Here is a 23,918-nt window from a genome sequence, read left to right on the forward strand (position 1 = left end):
GATAAAATGTTCCCGGTTTTACCAGAGGAGACGAAGGAGTCAAGATAAAGGAGTCAAGATAAAGGAGTCAAGATAAAGGAGTCAAGATAAAGGGGTCAGAATTAAGGAGTCAAGATTCAGTAGAAGAAAAGTCTGGTAAAGCCTTAGAATATTTTTGGACCCACCCAAATTATTTCTAGTCTAGATATCTCACTCTAGACTTAGCAACAATCCTGGCTAGACTAATATATATTGACCTGCACTGAGTCTCATGTATCCGTCCGAGCGTATCTTGAGTTAGGTTTCCAACTTCCTGTCAGCATATTAGATGATGTAAGCTAGCTAACGTAACTTAAGCGAGCTGCGCATGTAAGCGAGCTGCGCACCCCATCAAAAACGCGTGGATTAATTAGACCGTCTATCTCCAACCACCCACCATGCCCCCAATTCGCTCTCAAAATCGTCAAAAATCGACGGAACAAGAAGGTCGGCTCTTACTTGCTATCTAGGCTATTCAAAAGTAGGAAAATCTATTAAATCGCGAGGCAGCATGTATATTTAACGTGCCCGAGTCCACGCTTCGTGCGCGTCTCCGCGGCGTCACTAGACCTGGACAAAACCCGCGGGAGGTCCTAAATTCTTGTCCCGTGCCCGCGGGTCCTTAGTCATACGGGCCGGGATAATATGGTTTTGACCACCACGCCCCACTCCCATGGGATTTTTTTTTTACCGATTTCCCGTCCTGGGTATACCCACGGGTTTCCCATGGGAGTCGTAAAATTACCCATATCTACATAAAGTCCCTGTATAATCTGCTGACTAAGAATACTGAAAGATTGGTAATTTAAGCTGTTTTGGTATGTAATATAGAGCTAGAATCGAACTTAAAACCTTAAAAAAAGGGTAGTTCTAGTGGAGTTATATAGTCACGTGCGTATATAGATTACTACTAAAAATACAGAAAAAATTGGATAATTAATGCATGTCTAAAAAGGGTAGGTTTGCACTGTTTACAATACCCGTGGGAATACCCATATCCCATCGCGGGCGGGATATACCCCCTAGTCCCGCCCATGGGACGGGATAAACCATTTTTGACCACCGCGCCCCACTCCCGTGGGACTAGTTTTTATGAAATTACCCGTGCCACGGTCTATCCCATGGTGGGAATCCCGCGGGTTTTGTCCAGGTCTACCCACAACCATGATCAGACGTACAGTCTTACCGTGGTACGTCAGGATAGAAGAGGACGATGAGTGCTTTGAGACTATAGAGAGTGGCAAGTGGGAGGACGTGGCGAGGTCTCATCGTGACCTTGCCCTATCTAAGAAGACACCGTCGGGTATAGCTAGTGGGCACTATACTAGCCCCGAGCAGGTGTTTCCAGCGACTACGTAGATGACGGGACTAGGTGCTATCTCGGACGCCTTAGTCGGTCGTGTTCGGTGGAGCTCAATTAGTGTAACTAGCGAGCTAGACGTTCTCTTTAGAAAGGACCAGGCTGCTAGGATCAAGTTCATATAAGACTGGAGAGCTAGGGCTGTCCTCCGGTATAGGCAGCTATTCCAAGAGGTTATTATCGCAGAAAAGCGCATTTTTGGAGAGAATTCGTTCTTCTACCTCCATGAGACTGGAAAACCTATTCCGCCACCCTTTCTGGTGCCCCCGGCTGGAGAGCTTACCTCAATAGAGGTTTCTAACGAGGAGATAGAGGTTGAGGAGTAGATTCAGGTCTCTTTCTTATATTTTCTGCATGTTTTCTATATGTTTTTGGTGCGTTCTTGTTGCGTTTAGGCTCTACTATTTATGTTAGTTGCCTGCGAGGGAACTCCCTGTTACCTGTTATTACGGGTTCTTGCGGAAAGAGTTTTTCCGAGGGTTTTTCCGGTTCGGGCCGTAACCAATAGTTTTCAGTACGTGGGCAGGTAGGCCCAGGATAGTATAACTAGCATCTAGTAGATAGCATGGAATAACACACTCCTACACCTCTCTCAACGGACCATGTGGTTTTCTCGTACGTCCTGCGGTGGCTTGTGTGGTTGTTCTGCGTGCTGAATCGACCCGCACATCTTCGAGTGTGCTGCCAACGAGCGTTCCCCTCTTCAATATATAAAAATATTAGCTTCCCCCGAGGGTAGAATGTAAATCCGTTGGACTCATGAAGATTAAATGCCTTAGACCCCGACCCACTTTTATTTCCCCATACTGGAGCCGCTCACCCTAAATCCCTTGGTGTCTAAGGGAATTACCCCTATGGGTTAGATTATTTATTCCCGTATCCCGTTATAGTGGCGTTCTCCGGCGGCTCTACTTAGGCTCTCGCTGCCTTAAGGTTCACCTACTCCGGGTCGAGGTTCGCGTTAGGGGCCTCTCCTACTGGGGTTGTGCCCTTAGTCGAGGACTCCTGCGCTCCTAGGTGGAGAAAATCTCCTGCTCCAGTTCCTTCTTATTGCTCTTCTATGGGGTTATCAGGTCCTTCGTGCCTTATTGCACGGTTGCGCGTGTTATACGATATATCGTTCTTCGCGAGTTCTTCGTATCACCGGTCGTATCCTTGGTGAGAAGTGATTATAATGTTAAGGCGTGGGCCTTATACGGTTGGATTGGATACGAGTGATGACACGAACTGCAGCACACGCAGTGCTGTTGTCATATTGATAATATAATCACTGGAGAGCTCCCCTGGATCTCTCCCGTGAGCCTACTTCTGTTGTGCGGCTTATCTAATTAGTTACCCGAACATATCGGAATAACCTTTCTCTAGCATCTCTAGCTGGTAGTAGCATACAGAAGTGTTCTCATGCGCTCATACGCCTGTTCTCTGCCTCTTGTATGGCTCTTCCATAGACGTGTCGTAACATGTGTCCTATTTAACTGCCAGATCACATTAGAGATCTTCGGCGGGATCTAATCTAAGGTAAAGCCAGGCCCCAAGTAGGCTGTGTCTCTAGCTATTTATTTAATGGGACATTAAATCCTGCTTTTTTGTGTCACTCGACCTAGAAACTATTCCCTGCTTGCAGGAAGGCGGAAGAATGAATCCGGATAGAGCTTAGTCGCACAAAAATACGAGCTTCTTGATTTACTAGTGATGCCGATCATGTAGATCCCAGAGTAGCGATTCTGGTGAAGATTGACTATCGCCTGATTCACCAAGGATACAACTTCTGAATCTTTCTAGCTTTGACCTCACTATCGCAAAACATTCTCATCGCGTGAGTAGCGAGCGTCGGAATAGGGGCTTGACACCGTTAAATACTTAACTCCTTCTATTAGGCGCACCAACGATATTGAAACTGAGTCTTAATGGAGTTCCGCGACGCCACCTCCCTTAGAGGGCTTTTATCCTACAGCCTGCGGCACCCTTTAGAGTCACTATGTAGCCTTGGCCCGACTCTGAACGAGGCTACATTCGGCCTGCTTGGCAATTCATTCAAGCCGGAATACGATATCCTTAGCCTTGAGGGCAAGGTCATCTTAATCACCGGAGGTACTAGCACTTGTTCTTTTATTCAACACCGACCACTGTTATAACTAACACAGAAGCTCTTCATAGGTGAAACCGGCATCGGCAAAGAGACTATTCTTCAGCTCGCAAAGCACCACCCAGCTCGCATTTACATCGCAGCGCGTTCTGAAAGCAAGGCACGCGAGGCTATTGCCTCAATCCAGATACAACTCTCTTCTCCCGTCGATATCAGATATATCTCGCTTGACCTTTGCTCTTTCCGGTCTATACGCGACGCAATGGACCAGTTTCAATCGGATTGTGACAGGCTGGATATTCTGATCCTCAACGCAGGAACAATGTGTAACCCGCCCACAAAGACGGAAGATGGAATCGAGACCCAGCTAGGTACTAACTACATAGGCCATTTCCTGCTCACGAATTTGCTTCTGCCTACGCTACAAAGAACTGTCACCCGTATCGAGGCCAGTGGTACGACCCCCGACGTACGTGTTGTGACCCTAGGGTCCGCAGCCCACGTTATGGGCCCAGCCTCTTTTGAAGGTCTAACTTCCACGTCCTTATTGCTAGCTGCTAGCACGTGGAAACGTTATTGTGCTTCTAAAGCGGCTATTATCCTATTTACTGCGGAGTTCGCCCGTCGGAATCCACAGATCTTGTCGATCTCCGTACACCCGGGCGTTGTAAATAGTGATTTGTTTATGCACGCAAAGGCGACTGGCTTCTTCATGAAGTATAGCCTCAAGGTTGTGCTATGGTTCTTCCGAAATGTAACCACCGGGGCACTCAATACGCTTTGGGCAGCGACTACCAATCAAGACAACTTGGTCAATGGGGCCTACTATACTCCCGTTGGGTTTCACAGTCATGGAGCCTCCTTTGTTCAAGACGCCGATATAGCCCAGAAGCTTTGGGACTGGACTGAGGCTCAATTTCCAACCCTTAATTATACTCTATGCGGTTGCTCTGGCTAGACCATCTAGTTCCACCATGCCATACTACGACCTGATATTTCCCCAGTTCGCCGCCCGTGAAATCGCTATACCTTATTACCCACAATCCGACACATGTTGAATGAATTTGGGCCGGTACAAATGTGAGCTCTTATTCCAAAGTGTTCGAAGACACAGGAACGGCTACATGTTCCTGGTCTCCGAAAGATTTCTTGTGCTGGTCGACAGGGGATGATCCAGATATTACTCTACGAGCTCTCCTCACGGAGTATGCCTAGGGGCAGCTAGCAAGGCTATATAGATAAACACTTTCATTTACACATTTTCTTCGTTGCCAAGCAAATTGCCACTGAGTGTGGCCTTTGGTCCTTCTACGTCACAATTTAGCTTTAAATAGCCTATTTCATAAACCATTATCAAGGCTCCTATACAAGTAGCATAGCGCCGCGACAATTTTGATGTTGAAATATTGAGAGAGCTCACGGTGATGACGGTTGACTATTTTTGATCTTTGGACATTCCTGGAGAGTTATCAAACATTTGTTTTCTCTTTTGTTTGACTCCTTTGCAAGTTCCACGCAAGACCAGGTTGAATTCAAGCACCCGCCGCGATCTTGATGTCCACTCCCCTGACCGACTTCCACTCAATGCAGAGGGTACTAAAGAAAGAGAGTGATGTCACGGCGACCGACACGTAGAAAGTATGTGTCAACGCTTGGTTATAAGCAGTCAGCACCACCGGCAGGAACTTGTGTGGTATCAGAGTTTGAATCTGTGTGGCGCCCGCCTGGATTACCGTTTTCGGGTCCAGGCCACTGAGTTGGCTAGCAGCAAAATTAGAAACGAGCTGGTTCTGGAAAACATTCTGGGCAACCGAGATACCAAGGGCTCCCCCTAAGGTCTGTGAAAACATCATGACGGCTGCCCCCACCGGGATGTCGGCATATGGCAGTGACGCCTGAACGGCAACTATGGTCTGCTGCATACCACAGCCCACGCCAAAGCCAAAGAGGACCTGGTACCCAATCCATTGAGCGGCATTGCTGTTAACCTCGAAGGTTGACATCATACCCGCCCCCACGATCATCAGAATCGACGACAGCAGCATGAAAGGGGTGTAATACCCGACTATGCTAACAGTGACCCCAGAGACTATAGACATGATGACCAGAGACAGAATCAGAGGTAAGTTCATGATCCCTGACTTGACAGCCGACACGCCCTTGATCGATTGGAACCAAATAGGGGTCTGCAAGACAGTCAGCTTACTATCAATTTGTTCGGCTGCGAGGATGTGGCACACATAGTAAACCATCACGAAGAAGCCCGCTCCGGAGAAAGCACCAAAGAGCGCACTGCCCCATACGTTGCGGTTTTTGAAAACTCGCGGAGGAACTGTTGCCTTCTCTTGTTTCCACCGCTGGATTAACAAAAAACTAGTAATCAAAACTCCAAAAACGATAAACAAGGCGATGATCCTCCCACTCCTCCACGGGTATGTCGTTCCACCCCATTGCAATGCCATCAAGAGGCAGGCTATTCCGGGGACGAAGAAGGCAGTTCCTTCTAGATCCATCATGCACAGTTTCTGCTGGAGTGTCATAGTATTCTTGGTATTTTTACCTGCAGTCCTGAAGAAGGTAATAATAAACACTGTGGTCACCAAACCCAAAGGTAAATTGATATAGAAGCACCAGCGCCATGTGACATGGTCCGTGAAAGCTCCTCCAAGGCTGCATTAATAGATCAGTTAGCATTATCTCGCTTTCACATCAAGAAATTGACTTACAGAGGCCCTGCTACAGAGGCGATCCCATACATGCTTACAACAAGACCCATATACGCGGGACGCTGGTGAAGGGGCACCGTCTGGCTAATTATCAGAATAGCGCCAGAGAATATTCCCGCCGCTCCCATGCCAGCTACTGCTCGGCCCAGTAACAGTCCAGTCGAGTTTGGGGTGATTCCGCAGACAAAAGAACCAAGTTCGAATATGAAGAGAGCCGTAAGGTAGACCCGTTTGACTGAGTAGAAGGCGTACAGTTTTCCAAAGGTCAGCTGCAGTGAGCTGGTAGTGAGCAGGTAGGCGGCTCCATACCAGCCGACATCGTCCAGCGCCTGGAACTGATCTGTAATCCTGGGGATGGCGGTTGCAATGATAGTGTTATCCTGTCAACCGATACACGTTCAGCACCTTTAATATTCAAGTGATTATTCAGATGTGGATTCGCTCGTACCAAGGCCATACAAAACACTGATGAGCATAATGCAATCATTATCATGGCTAATCTCCATTTTGAAGGGTGTTCGTTTTCATTCCTTTCATCACTCTGCTCTTCGCGTTGCGCAGTCCCAAGTTTTGTTTGGGCTTCAAGCTCAAAGGGTCCATTTTCAGTGATAAGAGATGGACTGACTGCTGACTCTCCCGCAGTGATCTCTTCTCCTGTTTCATAGAAGCCGATATGTGCCTGTCGCATTTTAACGGAGGCTGAATTGACCGAGAGGACCCCAGCCAAGCCACCTACTTTCATTGTGATTGTTTTCACTTAACCACTCTGCAGGAGCTAGAACGGTTTTAGATAAATGTAAGAAGGTTAACTGACGTCATTCAATGTAGTTATTCATTTCTCCCCTAAATATCCCTTAAATATCCCTTCCAAGGGAGACTCTACTGTTGGCTGTAGGTCCCGCTCTGAAAAAGGAAAAACAAAACCATCAAAGATCAAGATCAGTTGTTGAGTATGGTGTGACACTGTGCTTATGCACGTCCCTCCATTATTGAACTTTCTCTAGAAAGGCGGACCCCGCACGAAGTTGGATAGGTCACATAACTTCAAGCACTCTCCCGATTTCAGACGATTAATAAGGACTGGTTGCCTATGGCTTGGTTTATTTTAGACTCTTTCAGATCCCTACTGCTATTTGTATTTCTTATAATCCACAAATCGCACTTGCTTTACCTAAATCATTCTCGAATAACACAAATGTCAAGGGGCTTGGAGATGGGTTTGAAAGCAGAGCTGAAGCGAAGCGGTATGTTTGCCCGTATTTTCCCTGTATATCGGTTTGCCACATTCCCCCATCTTCATAGTGTCTTAGCCAAATCGATGGGCATTCTTGTGATTGCCTTTGCGATAAACTCTATTGGATATCCGTGACTAATATACGCTGCACATGCGAAGGAAAAGAAAAGGCTACAATCGATAATAGCATGGCCGAGTTATCAATTGCTGCTGTGTTCACTCATGTTACAGTCGATGCCTGCGTCCTGAAGTTCTGGCTACTTCTTTTGGGCGGCGTGGTGGCCTTCTTCGGTTGGATAGTTCTTGTTTCTCGCTATGCCCAAGTCTGGGGGCCCAGTCCCTCTTTTGAGGCTGCTACCACATTCACCACGCTCATTAATATGACTAACAGCAGTCATTACAAGATTGCAAATCCTGCTAGTCTGTTCTATGGTGATATTTGGTGTGCTTTGGCGTTAATGGCCGCTATTGACGCATCTACCATAGTCATGAACTTCAACCGTTCGCTCATTCACCAGTTTCACTACTTCATCAGTCTACGTATGACATCGCTAGCTTTCATCATTTCCGCTCCATTTCTCTTGCTACACAGTGACGGGCACAACAGCTCAAGTCTGGTCTACCACCCGCTTGCTATATTCATGGTGTGTTGTATTGTATATATACTGGCTATTTTTGTCACCAATAAACTCCACAAGCTGCTGCCCGTCCGCGGCGTGGGGGCTTCCAGGGGTTGCCTCGAGAAATTCAGCAAGCAATTGTGCCTATTCGACCTGCCTTGGGTGCACAACATACTTTTCGCTGCCATTAACGGAGCAGTGGGGTTAGCTTTGGCAACGATAAACCCCTCCGAATGGTCAATGATGAACCCTCTCATGCTTATCACTTGGGAGGTATGACATTTCTACGCCATTCTAGTGGATTTGCTACTTTTACTCACCAAATTTTCCGTTCAGGTAACATTCCTCGGCCTGATGGGAACCAAGCAGACACCACGCTATATTTGGTTCGCCACACCAATCGTGCAGGCCTTTGTATTCACGGATTGGGGCTTGCGCCAGGTAGTTGCAGCTCCACGACTCGTCATGGCTCCCGGGGTCTTCCTATCAGTGATGCTCACCGGCCGCCTAATGCTCGACCTGCATTTGCGCACTATGTTCTGCCATCGCTTGGATTTCCAGTGGGCGCGCAAAGTGGTTCTTATTCCAACCACTACTCTGATTGAGTCATGTGCCGGGATGTTGCTGTTAGAATATCTCGGTATACCAGTCGCCTCCTTCATCAAGCCGATCGCTGTGGTCAGTCTCCATACGTTCGGTGTGTTAGTATTCCTCATACCAGCCTCATATGCCATTGCCTTTGATAAGATCGAGACTATTCGCAACTAAAGCTGGTTGTTGCTCTGTACATTTAATACCCGTGGGAGCGCACTATGGAGCTGGCCGCCCAACTTCCTAGGAACTGCGAGATCTCGCTGTCTCGTGCGTTTCAGGATTTCAGATCGTTGTAGGAGAAGGGCTCAATGGGATTTGAATATCTACCACGTCTCCAGACGAGCAGGTCAGACACCCATTCGTTTGGCCTTCTTGCAGGATCAACCTTCTAGAAACCCTTCTAATACAGAAGCTATTGCCCTGAAACGAACGAAGTGAGAGGAAGGGGAAACATCCCGCACGTGACAGGACTTTGAAACCTTATTTTTCGGGAATGTTCGTGAGACTGCCAAATACCAAATGCCATACAATACAAAATTTGACGCGAGATTGAACCAAAATCGCAATGAGTGTCTCGTCGGGCTTCAGTATTATTCGACGGAAACATCGAGCATTATTAGTAGAAGACACTCTCTATTATTGGAGAAGATTTATACCGAAATCGACTCTTGTTATCTGTTCTATGTCCGATTCGCTCTTTGCTATCAAATATATCATATCGGATTCGGCTGTTTCCTTCCAGAACTTTGTGTGGACTAAAATTCAAGTAGGTCCGAGATATTTGACCATTACTTCACTCTCTTGTTAATTTGTATTCCTATACTACTTTTATCCCGTACAGACGGGCCCTTGCTCTAATATTTTATCCATTAAGGTCTCTTAGTCTGCTACCTTCACGTGGCAATTCTCACTTATGGTGACGAGTCCATCTAATTTCTGCAAGAGTACTTGTTGGTCTCTTCGCGTCCTTGTGATATGTTTCTTTCTTTAATCCGTGGACACAATATGTTTGGCTTCATGACTGCCTTCTGCCATGAAGCTATTCTCGCCTCACCTTGTTAATAGTATCATGCCGATATGCGCCGCATCAACAAATGCCCTGAAACGAACAAAGTGAGAGGAAGGGGAAACGTCCCGCACGTGACAGAGCTTGGAAACCTTATCTGTCGTCAACATTCGCGAGACTGCCAAATGCCATACAAAAATTGAGGCGAAATTGGACCAAAATCGCGATGATTGGCTCGCCGTGCTTCCGTGTTATTGGACGAATGCTTTCAGTTCTATTAGACAAAGGCTTCTACCGGAAACGACTCTAGTTTCCCGTTCTCTGTCGAATCCGCACCTTTGTTAATGTTTTGTAGCTTTGGGGGTTTTTGCTGCTATTTTCGTTTCGGGGATAGCGTTTACGCTTCCCTGATCTAAACGAATCTTATCGGATTCGGCTGCGCTTTTCCGGAACTTTAAACATGCCAGGACCCATGCAGCTAGTGTCCCTCTCCTTATTAGGCTCGTATCCTTATGATGAGGAGCGATGTTTAAGTCCTTGGCCTAGTATTGTTGATATTATTAGACCTGGACAAAACCCGCGGGATTAATATATCAAGTCGCTCTCATTCTTTCGTTGAAGAGTCAACAAATACCATGAAACTCCGCCCTTGTAGTTCGTGCAAACGATTGCATCGAAGATGAGATGACCAGCGTCCATGTACACGTAGTAACAGTCTTCATATCTTATGTAAACCGTGAGTTGCTCCATTTCAGGAAACCTTCGGGGCAGTGCATGACAAGTATTAATTGATCCAGGTTGCCACAACACCAGTTTGCTTTCTCAAACACAGAAAAGCAGGTATCACTTGACACGAAAACCGATAACCCCAAACGCAAATGTCTGAAGACCATGAATACCTTTTCGAAACCCCTACAGAGTCGTCATCTCCCGACGCTGATGGGAAATTCGAGAATACTCAGCCAGAAGTGCCGACCCAAGACTCTATACTCGAGAACTGGGAGGACGACTCTCTGGGATACAACTCTGTCAATATTTAGATGCGGTGGATAGCAAAGTAGAGCGAGCACTGGGCGAGCAATCCCTTGCTAAGGACGTTAAAAAGCGGAAACGGTCGGAAACACCTCCCGAAAATATTAGGGCAGGTGATGAAGCAAGGTATGCCGAGCAAGAGGAAAGAGCAGCGAAGCGCGCGGATCATGACATGGACTACCAGGAGAAATCATCAACCAAGAGCATCTCAGACTAGAATACCATTTGTTCCGCTCTGCCGATGTGCTGGAAGGACAGGAGGCGAACCCAGGCAGCTCGCGCCCCAACAGATCACCAGTCGCCACAGCTAGGAAGCTTTGAGAATGTAATATGGTCTTAATTACCCAATGAAACTATTACAACAGTCTAAGCTGGGCGCACATGCGCAATTTTATGATCTAGGATTTAAATCTTCCTTTGTGCAGCTTCAATACCACACCTGAAGCTAACACGTACGCGCTCAACTTTGCACTCCGCCTTTACTCTTCTTCGAGTAGGGTATCTTGGCAATCTTTCACCCTTCAACAAACACCATTCGTCTACGCAGACGCCCTCTTCGTCGCCTTGGTTCGCAACTTCATCATCAAGAACACCAGGGCGTAGAACACTCCAGCCCACAATACAACCAGCCCCGCATTCCTCCAGCCGTAGTACTCTTCGTTCAAGTTGAGAGTCTTCAAGTAGCCTTGTCCAGTAGTGTATCGGCACACCTCGCAATTCTCCGTAGCGCCAGGGTTCAGAAGGTTCGTGCCACGTCCCATGCCTTGCTGATATGTGGAGAGATAGTCGCCACATGTCTCGTTCGCAGGAGGATTGAAGACCGCAAGCTCGCCCCGTTCGCAAGTGATATCGACGGAGAAGGTGGTGAAGGTGAGGAAGGCGCCGAAGAGGTAGTTGAATGGATCGAGGTAGTAGATCCTAAAATGTGATGTTAGCATTGATCTCGTGGGTGTTGATAGTCGTATGAGGCTTACCAGTATCTCCAGAACGCCGTGATCTGGGAGTAAGGAACGAAAACACCGCAGAATGATACGAGGGTGGTGATGACCAGCGGGTTGACGAGAGATGCAAAGGTTGCGTTGGGAGCGTACGCGGCGATCGATTGTCCAATACCGGTGTACAACATCTCGTAAAAGATCTAGATGGTTTGTTAGTTTGGAGTGAGAAGTCAACCAAAGAAGAGAAAACTTACTGCGACGAAGAATGTGCTGCCTGCCCACTTGGTATCGTTTGGCAATCCAGCAGTCCAGTACCAACACACAAAGTACAACACACCGCAGACGACGAGGTAGGGCAGCTCAGAAACGATCAAGCCAGTGACGAATGGCACCCAGTGGTAGGTCTTACTCTTCTTCTCGCGCGTCTCATACACGTTGCGACGATCGATGAAGATAGGCTGAAGCTGGGAGATGAGACCGGGGGCGACAAACAGGAAACTGAAGACCGTGAAGAGACGTTGCTGGAGATCGCTGACGCTGTTACCAATCGACCAGAACGAAAAGCCGTTGTAAAGAGACAGGAGTATATGCAAGATGAGCTTGTTGTTGATGTACTCGGTGTTGCGGAACAAGGAGATGTTCATGCGGTGCGTGACAAGCTTTACCTGCTCCCAGATGGGCGCTGCGAATTGATGGCCATCGTCGACAGTTCCAGGCGGTTTGGTGGCAGCATCGGCGACAAGAGTGTCAAGCTCTTGAGTGATCTTCTCATGTTCTGGCGAGTTGAGCCAGACTTGGTTCCAGTCCCTGCCCTTAGAAAGACTCCCTGATACGACTTCAATCATGTGCTCCGCAGGGTTGGCCTCTCGGGGGCACGGTGCGCCATGATCAGCGAAGTATTTCTTGACGGTCCTTGCATGATGGCCGATATCGCCAAAGTATACGGTCTTGCCACCCTTCGCCAGTAGGAGGAGGGTATCGAATTGGGCAAAGAGGTCGGCTGATGGCTGATGAATCGTGACGAGGACAGCTTGTCCGACTTCCGCGAGTTTGCGCAAGAAGCGTACCGTGTTGTTTGCAGCTTGGCCGTCGAGACCAGAAGTAGGTTCGTCGAGGAAGATCAAAATACTGGGCTTAGCTACGAGCTCAACACCAATTGTGAGACCTGATAAGTTGTTAGTGTCTGTCTCGACTCTGTTCGATGGATTCAGACTTACGCTTGCGCTGTTCGACAGAAAGACCGGCACCAGGGCGACCGATGAGGGTGTGCTCGAGATCTTCCAACTGTAGAAGCTTGACGATCGTGTCCACATAGCGGAGCTTCTTCTCGCGGGGAATTTCACGATTCTGACGAAGAAGAGCAGAGAATTCCAAAGCCTCGCGTACCGTGGACAATGACTCGTGGACATCCATCTGTTCGACGTAGCCAGCAGATCGTTGGAAGGACACAGGGAGCGGGCGACCATCGACTAGGATGGAGCCATGAATGGTACCATCAGTCTTGCGTTGAGCTAGAACGTCGAGCAGTGTAGTCTTTCCGGCCTGAGTGAAAATGTTAGCATATATCCAACTGTCAATCGCATTGCTAGTGCACTTACACCTGAAGATCCCATAAGAGCACCGAGCGTACCGGGCTTGACAAATCCTTGAACGTTGTCGAGAAGAAGACGATCGCCATTCGGCGTCTTGACGGTGTAAGTCAGATTCTTCCAGGTAAAAACCGATGTATTGTTGACGAGCTGGTTGTCGATGGTTGTGTCAGACTTCTCGGAATCGGAGCCGGAGTTCTCGGATGGCTTCTCGACAGCCTGGGATTCCTCATCCGCAATCACGGCCTTAGGTACCTTCTTCTGCTTCTCACGGGGGATGAGGAGGCCGCGACCACCTTCGCCCATCTGCTTCCACCTGGAAGTGAAGAAGACGGTCATTGCCACGAAGAAAACGTACCAGGCGCAGAGAATGCCAAAGTTGCGCCAAAGGTTGCTGTGGCTGAAGGACATGGAAGCCAGGTATTGGTCACCAGTAACGCTGGTTGCTCCAGGAGGCGCACCACGGACGCCAGTACATGCTTGTCCGCCTCCTGTTTCGGGGCTGTATCCTTCGCCATTTGGAACCAGGAATGGGCCCACACAAGGAATCACCTGGTCGTGGAACTCGTTCGCGAGCAATGCTTCGAACGCGTAGGCCATGGGGTCGATCCAGAAGAACCAAACGAACCAAGGGTGCATGTCGGGCTTGGGGATCATGTATCCTGCATATGTGAAGGCAGCGACGATGGTGAATCCAGAAGCTTTAGTTGCTGCGTCGAAATTCGGGAAAGCGGCACCGATGAACCTGAACAGCTGTGTCATAGCCAGGGCCGAGATCAAGTTGATAAGCCAAAAGATGAAGAAAGCCTGGGCGGTGTACTGGAATCCAGTCATGAAGTACAGCACAATTCCAAAGTGCGAGATTTGGAAGAGCATGATCGGGATGTCGGTAATGACCTGGGCGAAGACAAAGGCAGATGGATGGTGGAGAGCGAAGTCTCGGTGTTTGGCTAAGACGGGTCGGCCGACGAACGAATCCGTAACCTCAGCGAGAGCGATAAAGGTGGGATATAGTAGAGAGAAGAAGAGTGAGCCTCCCTTGATGAACAAGCCCGCCGTGTTGTCCGGAGCATTGTAGAACAGTGAGCCACCGATCAGCACCTGAACGATAGTTGTGGCTTGCTTGATGAACAGAGTTTGCTTGTCGCCCCAGAGGATCTGAAATTGGCGTATGGTAGCCGTCTGCACCTGATGGAAATATCCTGCAGACTCCGCAGCTTTCTTTGGGAGGTTCTTGTGCTTGTCTTGAGCCTCCTGTTCCTTGAAGTCCGCCGTATTCTGCTGAGCTTCGGGGCTATTGGGGTAGTCGAGCTCGGCCATCATCCTTGGCTTGATGGGCGAGTTGTTATAAGCAGCGAGCAGCTCCTCTGTTGATCGAGGAAATCGGTCCTCAAAGTCTGGGGCAATTGTGCGTACAGCAGGCGCCGATACGCTCGTGAGGAAATCTGACTTGTTGGCTGCAGGGCCGCATAGGAAGCCAAGATCCTCCATGTATGGCACAGCTTCATCTCGAGGTCCGTAAAAGATCTGCTTGCCGTTGTCGAGAATCAGAATCTTGTCGAACTGCTCGTAGATGCCATTACCAGCTTGATACAGACTGGCAATTGTAGTGAGACCAAGAATATCTGTCATGGCGCGCATGGCTTTCGTCCAATCTAGTGCAGTGCTCGCGTCGAGACCACGAGTGGAGTTATCCCAGGAGAAGACGCTGCCTCTAGTCGCAAGGCATTCGAGAATGGACACTCGCTTGCGCTCGCCACCCGAAACACCACGAATGAACTCATCTCCGACCTTGGTATCCTTTGTGTGTGTGATACCGAGAGACTTCAAGAGGAATTCTTTGTATATTTTGGCGTACTCCTCCTCGTTCTTGATGTCCGGTGGCAGGTGGAAGGGCACCTTCAAACGTGTGGCGAAGTCGATGGTGTCACCAACTGAAAGAGCTGGAAAGAAGATCTCCTCTTCTGTGTTCATGATGATCTGACCACGATATTGTTTGGCTTCTTGACTGGTCATGGAACCGAACGAGACGTCGCCAGTAATTTCTGCGAAGCCATTTCTGTGGTTTGATAGAACGCTAAGCAGTGTTGTGCATCCGGCTCCTGGATTTCCAAGAATAAGCAACATCTCACCGGGCTTGACACATCCAGAAGAGTTGTCGATAATAGTCTTCACTGGTGGGCTTTTACTGCCCTTCCCGAATGGGTTGAATTGAGAGAGAACATTTTCGTTGCAAAGCGCATCAATGCTGATGCCCTTTACTGTGAGGTTCTGCCATGTCACACCCAGCTTCTTCGATTTCCCACCGTAATTCTCGTTACGTTGTCGTATTTGTAGTATATCTGGAGTGATGGGCCATTGTGAGATGTCTCGGGAGTCGGTCTTTGGGCTGGATTCGTCGTCTGACTGCTCCGCGCTGGAGTTGACGATAGGGTCCGCTATTGGGGAGGGAGATCGTCCGGAGGGCTTTCCGAGCGAACTCGCCCGGTACATAGCTTTCTCGGGGTCGCGATTGACCTCCATGTTGTAGTTCTTCGGATTCGCTAATTTGCCAGACTTTGACAGCAGAAGAACTTCGATGGAAAAAAATGCTGGAGATCAGATGACTGGAGTTGCCGGTGAGAGAGTAGCAACATCACGCAGAAGATATAAGAACAATAAAGTAATGAGATATATGACCATAACTTAGCTTCTGATTAATAATCTGACTCAAGGCCCGGAACCCAAAGAAGCCCTCTGTCTCATCCCTTATTAATGTGCTGAACGAAAAGCATGGGACATCTTTTCGACGGATGGAGTGATTGGTGAAAATCTCGTGTATGAAGGTTTTCCTAACAGTGACGGATAGGGTTTTTAGTGAACATCTCGTGCATTAAGATTTTCCTAACAGTCAGTTCAAACGTCTTTGTTGAATCATCAGGCATATCCGCTCGGATTGATTACTATACATTCCTAGCTCTAGTTAAGTTAACTAACTCACTAACTCATTACGGAGTAGATACGATGACTAGCGGGGCTTGATTGCTTGAGCCCCCTGCCCTATTTGGGCGGGTCTAACCTTATAAACTCTAGCCCCGTAGATGGACAGTTAGACCGACTAATCAATTACATTCATTGCGAGCTACGATGATCGAACGACTAGAATCAATTCAGTGCGTCAATGAAGACCGACTGAACTCACTTGTCCCCAATGGTCATACTCATCTTTCTCCCATAGGAATTTCTTTCCTGATCCCAAGTTGTTATTAACTAACCTATCCGCTTGATTATTAATTTGCTACCGCCACTAACTACTACTCCCTTCTGATGAGACACATTAGACCTTTGCGTCGAAATGTTTATTCATATTTCCGGGTGGCGCAGCATTAACGTAACTCACAAGCGAGCTGCGCAGCCCCACTAAACGCGACCGCATTTTAACAACCCACCAAGTTCAACACCCTACCATGCCACCAGTAGTTCGTTCCTAAAAACGTCAAAAAGGAGATGAACAAGAAGGTAGGATATTAATAGCCTTACAGGCTATTCAAAATGACGAAATTCCATCTATACGTGAAGCAGCGCGTCGGTTTAATATACCCGAGTCGACACTACGGTCGCGTCGAAAGGGCATTCAATTTCGCCACGATATACGCCCCAACAGCCATAAATTAAGCGAATTGGAAGAGGAATCGCTTGTTAAATGGATACTCTCAATGGACGAACGTGGTATGGCCCCTGAGTATACTATGGTGCGACAAATGGCCAATATACTACTTGCGAAACGTGAAACGAATACACCACCAGTATTGGTCGGCATGAACTGGGTCTATAACTTCATACGCCGCCAGAGTACTCTGAAAACACGTTTTTCACGTCGATATGCCTATCAGCGTGCAAAATGTGAAAATCCTAAGCTTGTGAGGCAGTGGTTCGATTACTATAATCTTACTATTGCAGAGTATGGTATTCACGACGATGATATTTGGAATTTTGATGAGACTGGCTTCTCAATGGGGCTCACAAGCACTTCAGAAGTTATTACTAGAACGGAGTAATATTCAAAACGAAAACTCCTAATGCCTGGCAACCGAGAGTGGGTAACCGCTATTGAATGCATCAATCGATTCGATGTTCTTCCTCCGACTATCATCTTCAAAGCCAAGAACTTGAACTTAGGTTGGGCTACTACTGTTCCTGGGGATTGGCGCTTTGAAGCTAGTGATAATGGCTGGTCTACTGATCAAATTGGGCTATCTTGGCTTCAAAAGCACTTTATTCCGGCTTCAAATAAAAGGCTACATGGTATATGGCGGATGCTTGTGATGGATGGCCATAGAAGTCATTTAATACCACAATTTGATGATTTTTGCAAGCAAAACAAAATCATTCCTGTCTGTATGCCTCCGAATTCATCTCATCTATTACAGCCACTTGATGTTGGTTGTTTTGCTGTTTTGAAGAAGAAGGCATATGGCAACCAAGTTCAAGACAAAATGCGAAATGGCGTCAACCATATTGATAAACATGACTTTCTTGCTTCATATCCTATGGCACGCGCAGAGGCCTATAAAACAACGACAATTGCCAATAGCTTTGCTGGAGCAGGGCTTATACCTTTTTGCCCACAACGAGTGCTTGATACAATGGATATCCGACTATATACACCTACTCCGCCACCATCTCAGGGTAGTACTAGTAGTCGTGAGTATGTCCCTAAAAATCCAGCACGGGCAGCCGATATACGCCGACAAACAACCTCAATTAAACGTTTACTACGCTAGCGTTCTTATTCGCCACCCGAAGAGCTTTTAATGTTGTTAGACCAACTCGCGAAAGGGGCAGAACAAACCTTTCATTTAAGCCTATTCATTAAGGCTGAATGTGAGCGTTTACGTGTTGAAAACACTCATCAGGCTAGAAAACGTCGAATACGTAATAGGTTAGTAGCCAACGAAGGGGGGATTACTGCCGAAGAGGCCCAGGTTCGCCTACAAATAGAGATAGAAAGCAATATGGCAGTAGATGCAGCACCTCTGCAGGCAGCTGAATCGACCAATGAGAGGCCACGGCAGCGCTGTGGGAGCTGTAGAGAGGTAGGGCGCAAGCGGAATAGGTGCCCTAACATTGTTTTAAATAGTAGTAATTATACTATTTTTGGTTGTTGAGATATATGGCTTTTTATACTATAATTGGTGGTGGGTGCGCAGCTCGCTTGTGTGCGCAGCTCGCTTGTGAGTTACGTTAAATAAAGTTGATGTCATTAGTCAAAACAATATCTTTTTGGTCCCCGGCTGCGTCGCTACTAATCATAACGTCCTGATTTTTCATAGTAGATTTGAGCGAGTGTGGGTTGTAGTCGGCCCGAATGACAATTAAGCCTTCAGAAAAAAATGTCGGGGAGAGAATAGTGACTAGAAATAGAGAGCGGCGTAATTATTAGAGGACGGCGGGCCCGAGAATTCCGCCTAGGCCAATCCCATACCATTGTAATAGAAAACTCCACTTTTCTCGACAGATCTCTCTTAACTATTTCCGATTACTCAACAATTCCGTATCGTCACTCTCAAAGCTTCTCAGGTCACAAGGTCTGAGGAGTTTCGGGATAATGAATAAACTAGATTGAGATATCCGTCTTCATGAGCCGCTTGGGGCTTTTATCTACTTCTATCTACGAACCCTAGATCCACTTTCTCTCATGAGCCACAACCCAGCACAAATTCATTAAATGATGGCGGAAAAACACAAGGCAGAAGCGGTCCAGGGGAAGGGGCGTCCTGGGGAATCCAAAAGCCGACAAGCACTAGAGGTGGGTGACATGTAAAGAAAAAAATGTATTCGATGACTGATTCCTATTAGAGGCGTCGCGAACAGCTACGCATAGCGCAAAAAGCGTATCGCACGCGAAAAGAGAACACCATTGGCAACCTCCAGGATCGTGTCCACGAGCTTGAGGGTGGCATTGAACAGCTCAGCCTATCCTTTCTGACCTTCAGTAATCTGCTTCTGGAAACCGGTCTGCTTGAAAGGAATTCACTTGTCACGTCAGCCCTTCGCAAGATAACTCAACAGACCCTTTTGCTTGCTGAAACTGGATGTGCGGACCCGGATAATGGCGCTCTCGTCAAGGTTGTTGGTGCCACTTCATCCACTGCAGTTGACAATGATGAAAAATGCAGTGATAGTAGCCCAAGGGTTTCGTCAAAGGAACAAGTTCCTACCGGACTCTCATCAACCCCGACGCAATGGGATGATTTGCCACCATTATACACACAATCATCCATTTACCAAGACCAACCGAAGCCCCCTATCAGCGTTGCCATGGCTCCGCTCGCTGATGAGTCGCATAGTCCGTTCTCATCACTACCAGGCCACTACCCAGCCGTTGCTCTCGCTACCTCTACCAAGGATGAGCAGTGGACCTTCTCACGGTATCTAGTAAAAGTGTGTTGTCAAAATGGGTATCAGCTCCTCGTCAACACTCCGAACGACTTTACGAAGATTCAAGAAGTTTTCGGGCCATCTATGCCTCCAACTAAGCGCAATAATCTCCTTTCTTGTATCCATGCTGGAATACATGACAAGACTGGAGGCCTCATTGATCTCATGGCAACGGTACTCGCCCCCTTGTATTCCAAGAGAGATGGTAACGCCTCGGAAGAGTTGCCAGCCCTGGCTGAAGAATTGGGAGACAGCGAATGGCTAGATGCGAGTGGTGTACAGAGACTTCTCAACGAGAGGGGACTTTACACCCGGCAGAGTGGTCGCCCATTGTTTCGCTCAAGCCTTATCTCCTCACCTCAGGTTGCGGCACTTGTTCAGTGTGAGTATGTGGCGAGGTATACATTGGCTTCAAACACTAATGAATATAGACCTTGCTACTGAGTGCGTTTGCTTCGGAATTGGCCCGGCATTTCGACGCCAAACTGTTGCGGCTGCATTAAACCTTTCAGGGATGCCATGAAGTTCCTTATGCCCGCTGTGTGGCTTCAGAAATAGTTTGTCCTTGAGTCGGCGGGCTGTAAATACCGTCTATGTTATTGAGTATGAGCCCATTGTGGGGGTATCGTTTGGCTGGTCAGATTCGAGAGTACCAGTCAAGTTTTATCAAGCGTAAAAAACCGTCAGGCCTCTTGAATTAGTAAACATTCTCGATGACCAAGTGGGGAGGGGTATTCTGGTCAAAATGACTTGAAGATTCAATAGTAACTGTTTTCCAAATATGCCTGTGAGGGTAATTTGTCGCATGCAGCATCACTTGTCACTGAGCTAGCTCAAAATTATCCATTTTTAGGCTTTCAATGATCTTGGCTGTTCGAATATCTACCTGGCTTTTACGTTTATCATCGGCAAAAAGTTAGCCATCCTATGAAAAGGCTCTCTGACTGGCAAGTGCCCAGACACTCAACCCAAGAAGATGAGACTAGATGACCACAGATGATACTACATTAATAGATTTTTGGCTCCCCCGCACCTTTTTCCCCCTTCAGAGTTTTGTCACTTTCTCAAGAGTAGAATCGGGCTTCTTAATTTCAAAGCCGATCATCCTTTTGACGACGCTGTCCAGCATGTTGCTCCACCCAACAAGATTCAAAAACCAAATCACCCAAGCATTGATCCCTTTCCACAGGAACTCTCTCTTTTCAACCTTAGCCAGGATAGCTTGAACAAGTTGCTTGGCAAACGCTTCTGGCTTCATGCTGTTATTGGCATAATTCCGACTTCGTTCCTTGGCTCCCTCCAAAGCAGCGGTGAAGATACTCTTGAGGTCAAAAGAGATACTGTTAGGCGACATGAGGTTTGTTGAAATTTCTGTCATAATGAGCGTCATAATGAGCGCAACAACTTTGTTATCGAGTGGGCCAAGTTCATTTCGGAGTGTCATTGTGAAAAGCCACGGCTGCTTTCGAGGCGTTGTATACGGACGAAGAGGCAAACGGCAAGCGTGCAAGGACTGAGAGGGGATTTATGATGACTGGCGGCGTGGTTAGGATTGTAGTGGAGGCTAGCAAAAGAGGAATAAACGTCGGGAGGCCAAATACGTTGCTATCCAACATTTCAATTTCCACGTATACAGGCCGAATCGGCTTCGATTGCCGCACCCCATCAAAATTTATCTAAATTCTGGCCGCGAATTATGCGACGACCAGGAAGCTTTGCATACTCCAAAGCAAATGAGAGATATAAAAGATCGTCTGATATAATTGGCAGAACTTTAGAGTGATCGGAGCTGATTAGACCTCCGCACCCTAGCGAAGAAATTAACCTGAACCCAAGCGGGGCCCACTTTGTTACACCCATAGTAAAGCAAAAACCTTGACCTACACTCCAGTAGAGTGCAAGCACCCCGGTGGGATAGGGCCAAGTGCTGCACCAGACAAATCCTATCGTCACAAACAATTGGAGAACTTCAAGCAAGATACGATCGAAGCCAATTAAATTGCGATTGTATCCAGACGGTGAGTTGGGGATGGGGCATTCCATCAGTAAGCCTCGGCGCTTTGTTGAAAGATCATGAAAAGAGAGCTGAGCCTGTGATGTTGTTTACTATTTCCAATGTCCAAAAGTTTAGAGGGAATGTTGCACAATGCGTCTAGGCCGCAATATGAAGCACGATGTGGTTTCAAGTTTGACTTGGGGCCCTCGGCAACTGGTTGAGCTTCGGACTTCGAGCTTAGTCGGTTAGGTCATTGGGGTGAGCTTTCAATTTCAATTAAGTGCTGCCGCAGAGGTGCTTGACGAGAGTCTACAATGTCGCGGCCATTCCCAGCCGCACCGGCGAACAAGCTGTGCTGACTGAGGCGATCGCCGACACCGCAGGCCCTTCGTCGCTTGGCTCAGCCCATGACTGCGGCTCTAGTTGAACTAGAGCGCTTCAGAGAGCTTCTGAAAAACCTGCCTCCCTGGACTGGTGTCGTGGTCTTTACAGCATCGAGTGTCTTGCCGCTAGGCGCAGGGATAGGGTCCCCGTAGCTAAAGTTCTGCGACAAACCCTCCCGAGAGGTAACCCAGATCCCAGTTATAATAATTAATGTGCGTAGCCCATCATCAACTGGAACTGCGTTATTGGTATTCACCGGTGCTTCATTATCGGACAAGTTAGTGACCACAGACATGCCTGAGCTTGGGGTTATGGGAGCGGTACGAGCAAGCCACTAAGGAACATTCATCATACACCTCCAGCTGGTTCTTGGTCATGGAAGCGATCACCGGGTGCCGACGAGTGTTGGAATCGATGATGCTGAACGTGAATCGCTTGGTGTCATCGCGCGGTTGAGTTCGTGTCGTTGCAGATGCGGGACGAGTTTTCCCTCTGCACAAGGCCCATCGCATGACCCGCAGACCATTTTCTGTGCGGGCCACGAACTCATATGAGCCACTTGGCAGAGGAGTCGCTTCTCACTTTGGCCCAAAATTCAACGAGATCTCTGTCTTCCCTTTCAGACGACCATCCTCATGGAACACCTGGCAAATCGTAGCCACGGCTTCTCGTTGATTCTCGTCGCCTTCTTCGGAGCTTATATTATTTCCGGGGAAGCTGGCCCCCATGTGCGTGTGTATTTTGCTCACCAAAATGAATAAGTCGCTCGGTTCCAGTTTGTTCTTCTGGCAGAATATGGCCGGAAACTTTCGACCAAACCGAGGCAAAGATAATGTAGATTTTTGAACATCTAAAAGGGGCAAAGGCCGGGGAGTTTGCGACACCTGCTGCACTTGCAGTAGGAGCCTCGGCTGAAGCTTGCATCGCTTGTGACGAGAATGAGCAGCAGGGTAAGCGAACTGGTACAAAACCTTGGACCGCGAGGTTTTGTTGTTGGTATATGGAGGGTAGACCCGAGGCCGGGCGAATGCTAATGGCGCGGTCTTGGGGGATTCGCCCTTGCTCGGCGTCGATGTAAGGGCGGCGCATGCAGTTACTGCGGGTGGAGAAGGGCTACTGGACTGCTTCGTCCGGTTATAGAAGGTGCCAGCACAGAGAAGCGTTGATAGCGAGAAACCGGACGAGTAAATAGGGTTAATAGATAGCGGGGATTCCGACTGGGCGCCGGGTTCGTTTGCATGGGTTACCACGGCATCCGCTGTGAGGCCAAGATTCAGTAGCATTCTTGAACTCTAGCGGATATGCGTGGAAGGAAGGAGCAAAGAGTGACTCTCTATAGTCCGATTCAAATGCAGTACACAGATCCGTCCCGGTGGAAAAGGGAGGGTCAGCTTTATATGTACAGTACCCAAAGAATAATATAAGAAACTTAAGGTACATAATAACTTAGTCAATTAATTACGTCCCTTCAAGTTCCGCGTCCTCTTGTCATGAATAAATTACTGCTTTTTGAATAATGATGAATAAACCACAACTCAGTCTGATGAATAATAATATATGTCTTTGACATTTATGTCGACTAATATGGGATATTTGTCTTCCCGGACTTACTCTACAAAACCCTTCCCTATTGCAATTACTCTTACTACGGGCCCAGGAATATACGGCTGTTTGGGTAATATGCTTTATCTTATTTACTTTACTAGTCTTGTGTCTGTTCATCAGACTTGCATACAGTAGTACTGTAGTCGAAATCAGATTTACCACTACACTCTTCGACTTGAACTTCCAAACTCTAATGTGAAACACGCTAATCAGAATAGGGCTTAGGCGTCGATCCTCTAGTTTCTAGAATAGATTTTGTAATTTTCATGACGGATTCATACAATACCAGCGGTACTATATATGAAATTGT

General features: G+C 47.7%; 8 protein-coding genes across 8 annotated transcripts; 4 read left to right on the plus strand and 4 right to left on the minus strand.

Annotated features, from left to right (window-relative positions):
* Nucleotides 1-3,285: 3,285 nt before the first annotated feature.
* N7484_008239 (uncharacterized protein) lies at nucleotides 3,286-4,422 on the plus strand (the record flags this gene model as incomplete). The annotated part of the gene is made up of 2 exons (XM_057118626.1): nucleotides 3,286-3,469; nucleotides 3,536-4,422. The coding sequence occupies 2 exons, from the start codon at nucleotides 3,286-3,288 to the stop codon at nucleotides 4,420-4,422; spliced, it is 1,071 nt and encodes a 356-aa protein (XP_056968181.1).
* Nucleotides 4,423-4,996: 574 nt separating this feature from the next.
* N7484_008240 (MDR family MFS transporter) lies at nucleotides 4,997-6,878 on the minus strand (the record flags this gene model as incomplete). The annotated part of the gene is made up of 3 exons (XM_057118627.1): nucleotides 4,997-6,134; nucleotides 6,191-6,570; nucleotides 6,639-6,878. The coding sequence occupies 3 exons, from the start codon at nucleotides 6,876-6,878 to the stop codon at nucleotides 4,997-4,999; spliced, it is 1,758 nt and encodes a 585-aa protein (XP_056968182.1).
* Nucleotides 6,879-7,612: 734 nt separating this feature from the next.
* Nucleotides 7,613-8,812, plus strand: N7484_008241 (uncharacterized protein; the record flags this gene model as incomplete). Its single annotated transcript, XM_057118628.1, has 2 exons — nucleotides 7,613-8,317; nucleotides 8,381-8,812. The coding sequence occupies 2 exons, from the start codon at nucleotides 7,613-7,615 to the stop codon at nucleotides 8,810-8,812; spliced, it is 1,137 nt and encodes a 378-aa protein (XP_056968183.1).
* Nucleotides 8,813-10,522: 1,710 nt separating this feature from the next.
* N7484_008242 (uncharacterized protein) lies at nucleotides 10,523-10,893 on the plus strand (the record flags this gene model as incomplete). Its single annotated transcript, XM_057118629.1, has 2 exons — nucleotides 10,523-10,672; nucleotides 10,750-10,893. The coding sequence occupies 2 exons, from the start codon at nucleotides 10,523-10,525 to the stop codon at nucleotides 10,891-10,893; spliced, it is 294 nt and encodes a 97-aa protein (XP_056968184.1).
* A 298-nt stretch (nucleotides 10,894-11,191) lies between these two features.
* On the minus strand, nucleotides 11,192-15,726 carry N7484_008243 (uncharacterized protein; the record flags this gene model as incomplete). The annotated part of the gene is made up of 5 exons (XM_057118630.1): nucleotides 11,192-11,594; nucleotides 11,651-11,814; nucleotides 11,869-12,779; nucleotides 12,832-13,156; nucleotides 13,213-15,726. The coding sequence occupies 5 exons, from the start codon at nucleotides 15,724-15,726 to the stop codon at nucleotides 11,216-11,218; spliced, it is 4,293 nt and encodes a 1,430-aa protein (XP_056968185.1). The 3' UTR covers nucleotides 11,192-11,215.
* A 3,187-nt stretch (nucleotides 15,727-18,913) lies between these two features.
* On the plus strand, nucleotides 18,914-20,146 carry N7484_008244 (bZIP transcription factor; the record flags this gene model as incomplete). Its single annotated transcript, XM_057118631.1, has 3 exons — nucleotides 18,914-18,991; nucleotides 19,042-20,005; nucleotides 20,055-20,146. 3 exons carry the CDS (start codon nucleotides 18,914-18,916, stop codon nucleotides 20,144-20,146), a joined length of 1,134 nt encoding a protein of 377 aa, XP_056968186.1.
* Nucleotides 20,147-20,668: 522 nt separating this feature from the next.
* On the minus strand, nucleotides 20,669-21,067 carry N7484_008245 (uncharacterized protein; the record flags this gene model as incomplete). Its single annotated transcript, XM_057118632.1, has 1 exon — nucleotides 20,669-21,067. The coding sequence occupies one exon, from the start codon at nucleotides 21,065-21,067 to the stop codon at nucleotides 20,669-20,671; it is 399 nt and encodes a 132-aa protein (XP_056968187.1).
* Nucleotides 21,068-22,019: 952 nt separating this feature from the next.
* On the minus strand, nucleotides 22,020-23,286 carry N7484_008246 (uncharacterized protein; the record flags this gene model as incomplete). Its single annotated transcript, XM_057118633.1, has 3 exons — nucleotides 22,020-22,337; nucleotides 22,360-22,561; nucleotides 22,586-23,286. 3 exons carry the CDS (start codon nucleotides 23,284-23,286, stop codon nucleotides 22,020-22,022), a joined length of 1,221 nt encoding a protein of 406 aa, XP_056968188.1.
* Between the last annotated feature and the right edge of the window lie 632 nt (nucleotides 23,287-23,918).

Source organism: Penicillium longicatenatum, assembly GCF_028827895.1.
Source record: "Penicillium longicatenatum strain IBT 33135 chromosome Unknown contig_6_segment0_segment0, whole genome shotgun sequence".
NCBI classification, from domain to species: Eukaryota; Fungi; Ascomycota; class Eurotiomycetes; order Eurotiales; family Aspergillaceae; genus Penicillium; species Penicillium longicatenatum.